At 27.3% G+C, this 4,084-nt stretch overlaps 3 protein-coding genes across 3 annotated transcripts; 1 reads left to right on the forward strand and 2 right to left on the reverse strand.

The window, feature by feature from the left end:
• Positions 1 to 144: 144 nt before the first annotated feature.
• ENU1_200580 (calcineurin B subunit, putative) lies at positions 145 to 684 on the reverse strand (the record flags this gene model as incomplete). Its single annotated transcript, XM_008862101.1, has 1 exon — positions 145 to 684. The coding sequence occupies one exon, from the start codon at positions 682 to 684 to the stop codon at positions 145 to 147; it is 540 nt and encodes a 179-aa protein (XP_008860323.1).
• A 434-nt stretch (positions 685 to 1,118) lies between these two features.
• On the reverse strand, positions 1,119 to 1,940 carry ENU1_200590 (tRNA (guanine-N1-)-methyltransferase; the record flags this gene model as incomplete). The annotated part of the gene is made up of 1 exon (XM_008862102.1): positions 1,119 to 1,940. One exon carries the CDS (start codon positions 1,938 to 1,940, stop codon positions 1,119 to 1,121), a length of 822 nt encoding a protein of 273 aa, XP_008860324.1.
• Positions 1,941 to 2,170: 230 nt separating this feature from the next.
• Positions 2,171 to 3,466, forward strand: ENU1_200600 (aspartyl aminopeptidase, putative; the record flags this gene model as incomplete). The annotated part of the gene is made up of 1 exon (XM_008862103.1): positions 2,171 to 3,466. One exon carries the CDS (start codon positions 2,171 to 2,173, stop codon positions 3,464 to 3,466), a length of 1,296 nt encoding a protein of 431 aa, XP_008860325.1.
• Between the last annotated feature and the right edge of the window lie 618 nt (positions 3,467 to 4,084).

Raw genomic sequence — 4,084 nt, forward strand, 5'->3', positions numbered from 1 at the left:
TATGGAATAATGTATTATTGTAATTAAATAGAGATATTTTGTTATATAAATTTTATTTGTTTTAAAAATAAAAAAAAATAAATAAGAAAAAGAAAGTAGATTAGTTAAAACGATAATTAGGAAATAAAAAAAGATGATTTCAATTTATTGCCAATTAATGGTAAGCTTTTCTCCAATATTTTCAGAGTTCTTTAAGATAATACTGCAGAATTCTTCATATGAAATCTTTCCGTCTCTATCCTTGTCAGCTTCGATAATAGTTTTATCAACCACTTGTTGTAATTGTTCATCAGTAAAAGAACTACCAATAATCATTTTAAGAACTTTGAATAGTTCTGGATTTGATATAAAACCATCATTATCAACATCATACACTTGGAAAGCAAATCTAAGTTTTGCTTCTTGACTTCCTTTATCAGAAAGGGTTGAAAGGGTTGCAACAAATTGAGAGAATTGTACCTCTTCATTTTCATAACGATTGAAGATTTCAAGAAGTCTTTGAAGAACTGGGTTAGAAGTTAATTCAGCAAGGTCATCATATTCTTCAGAGGCACCTTCTTTAGCTTTCATTCCCAATTTTTTAAAACGACGGAATAAACGTCTTAATTCACTTTCAGTGAAGTTAGTTGTAGCCATCATTTGTTCAACATCTTCTTGTTTCAATCCAGAGAGGGTGTTTCCCATTTTTATTTTAAATCTGATAATTTTAAGTTTTTTAAATTTTAAGTTCAGCGTAAGAAAAAAAGGCGATTTTATCTGTTAATGAAAATGGAAAAACGAAATGGTTTTAGTTATTTTTTTGACGTTCTTAGTTGTACAAAGAAATTGGCTAATAATAATGTAGTAGGAAATGATATGTTCGTTTAATATAAAGTTTAGTTAAACATTAAAAAAAAATCACGAAAAAATTGAAAAATGTAAAAATAACAAAAAATAATTTTTAATTCTTATACTATTTTTAAATCTGTCAATTTTGTTTTGTTAACCACCAAATGAATGTTATGTTAATTGGTTTTATTCGATTATTTATTTGAGAATATAAAATTGATTATAGTACATTTATTACAAAATATAAAATATTATGGAATAAAAGAAAAATTAATAACTTTGATAACATTTTACAATGAAAGCTCTTCATCACTTTTTGGCTCATTTTTGGGTGGCACTTCTTGCTTCCTTTGTGGAAGTATTTTTTGTATTGTAGTATCCCAATTATTTGTTTGACATTGTTCACCAATGATTTCAAAAACTTGATTTACTGTTAATACTTTTCTTCCAATACACTCAATGTGCTGTTCTATTGGTAGTCGAGCTGTTGAAATATTTAATGAATTTGCTTTATTTTCACATAATCGTTTAAATTTATTATGGTCAACAATCCCTCCAATTACATAATTTATTTCTTTATTAAAGTTATCAATAACTGTTTCACTCTCTGCTGCAAGATAAACGCATTGAACTTCATTTTTAATTTCTTCAATTTTTTTTTCTTCAAATGTTATTAATTTCCATTTATGTGCTTCTCTTTTTTCAATTAATTCTTTGAGTTTTCCATTAACTCCAATACATCTAATTTCTAAAGGATGTTCATATTTCCAATTAGCACCATATAATAATTGAATTTGGTTAAATAATGACTTTACTTCATTTTCATTCATTTTATCATCAAAATCACAATCTATAATAACTTTCCCTCCAATCTCAAGATTTTCTGTTGTTCTTTTCTTCTTTCGAGGAATATATTGTCCACTCTCTCTCATTTCTTTTTTTCTCTCCTTTGCCCTTTCTTTTCTTTCTTTTCTCATTTCACTTCTTGTCTCTTTCCATAATCTCATTTTTAATTCTTTCTTCGCTAATTTCTTTTGCTTTTTTTTTGAAAGTGGTTTTTCAGGATGTTCATATGACTTAATTTCTTTATTAGTATTGTCAGAGTCACTCATTTTTTATGATTTGATTATGTTTTTTCTTCTCTTATTTTTATAGTTCTTTCAAACCCTATTTTTTTCATTGTATATATAATTTACAAAGACAAAGAGGAAGCTTTAACAATTGTGCTTAGGTTTATTGCTGTGATGAATATTTATTGTTGTGAGTAAAATAAAGTTTGATGATAAAGTCAAAGAAAAAAAGAAAAAATAAAATAAAAAGAAAAATCTTAAAATTTTGTATCATGTCATCTTTAGCTAAAGACTTCATCAACTTTTTAAACGAAGCTTCAGGATCTCCATTTGTTGCTTGTCAAGTTGTACAGAAAAGACTTGAATCTGCTGGTTATGTCCGTCTTAAAGAAAATGAGGTTTGGAACCTTGAACTTCATAAAAAATATTATCTTGTTAGAGATGATAGCAGTTTAGTTGCATTTAGAACTAACAACGCAAATGCTACATCAAGGATTTTCATTACAAGTTCACATCTTGACTCTCCTTTCTTAAAATTAAAACCAAATCCTGATGTATTCAAGAACAATCTTGCACTAGTATCTTGTGAAGTGTATGGTGGTGGAATTTGGCATACATGGATTGACCGTGATTTAGGAATATCTGGAAGAGTTATTTTAGCTAATGGAGAAAGGCATATTGTTTCAATTAAGGAGCCATTGTTTAGAATTTGTGGATTAGCAATCCACCTTGACACTGAAAGAAAATACATAATCGATAAGGATAAACATCTCTCTGCTGTGTGTGCAGAAGCAGCATCAAAGAATATTTCTGCATATAACTTACTTCTAAATAAAATTGCTGTTCAATTAAAAGTAGATGTAAAAGACATTATTTCAACTGATCTTTGTCTCTGTGACTGTGAACCTGCATCATTTTTATCTTTGAATAAATATATTGTTGGTCAAGGAATTGATAATTTAAATGGTGTTTTCACATCATTACAAGGATTCTTCTCTAGTGAACAACTTAACCAAAACTCTCAACAAATAGATATGTTTGTAGCATTTGATAATGAAGAGGTTGGATCAACAAATAGAAGAGGAGCACAAAGTGTTTTTTTAACAAATATCATTAACCGTGTTCATTCTATTCTTTTTAATAATGAAAGTATCCAATCAATTTATGTAGCTTATTCAAAATCAGTTGTTTTATCAATAGACGGAGCACATGCTTCTCATCCTACTGTTGATGTAATGGAAAAGAATCATCCAATAAGACTTAATAGTGGGCCAGTTTTAAAAGAACATTGTGGACAAAGGTATATGTCTGATGGACTATTACGTGCAATGGTCGTTAAAGCTGCTGGAGATATTCCCACTCAAACATTTGTTCTTAAACAGAGTATTCTTGGTGGATCGACAATAGGTCCACATGTTGCTGCAACAACAGGAATGACAACTATAGATCTTGGTAATCCAATGCTTTCTATGCATTCAATTCGTGAGATGTGTGGTGCTCTTGATGTGGACTACATGACTCAGTTAATAGAAAGAAGTTACATTTCTTTCCCTGCTATTATTTTTTAACTTAAACTTCTTTCCGTTTTTTTTTCAATTTCTTTTATAATTCAGTTTCATGTGTTTGAAGGTTGTATGTCAGAGACATCACACAAACTTTACTACAAGTTCAAACAATGAATTAACAATTATTATCTGATTATGTTGTTGTATTTGAATAAGAAATATAATAAATAATAATACAAAGAATGAAGTAAATGTTATGAAAAAATAATATCACATGAAAATGATATAAAAGATGATATTTATACTAAATGAAATTAGATATAATAACAGAAGTGATAATGAAATGTTTATTCAACATAAAATAAGAAATAAAGAAAGAAGATGAAATGTTATTTAAAATGAAAAACAAATAAGAAGAAGATAAAAAGAAAGAAATAAAACAAACTAAAATGGTTTATTCATAAAATACAAAGAAAAACTAAACAATAAATAAAACAAATAAATTACTCATTTTAATGATGTATGAAGTTATTAATATCCATTAATTAATGAATAAATGACAATTCTATTAACACTTAATTAATTGTTTATTATTATTATTTCAATTTAATTTCAAGTGTTTAAAACTAAATACATTTTATTCTCATTGACAATTCAATGAATGTTACCGATGACATTCTC

The sequence above is a fragment of the Entamoeba nuttalli genome, assembly GCF_000257125.1.
Source record: "Entamoeba nuttalli P19 unplaced genomic scaffold asmbl_9504, whole genome shotgun sequence".
Taxonomy (NCBI): domain Eukaryota; phylum Evosea; order Mastigamoebida; family Endamoebidae; genus Entamoeba; species Entamoeba nuttalli.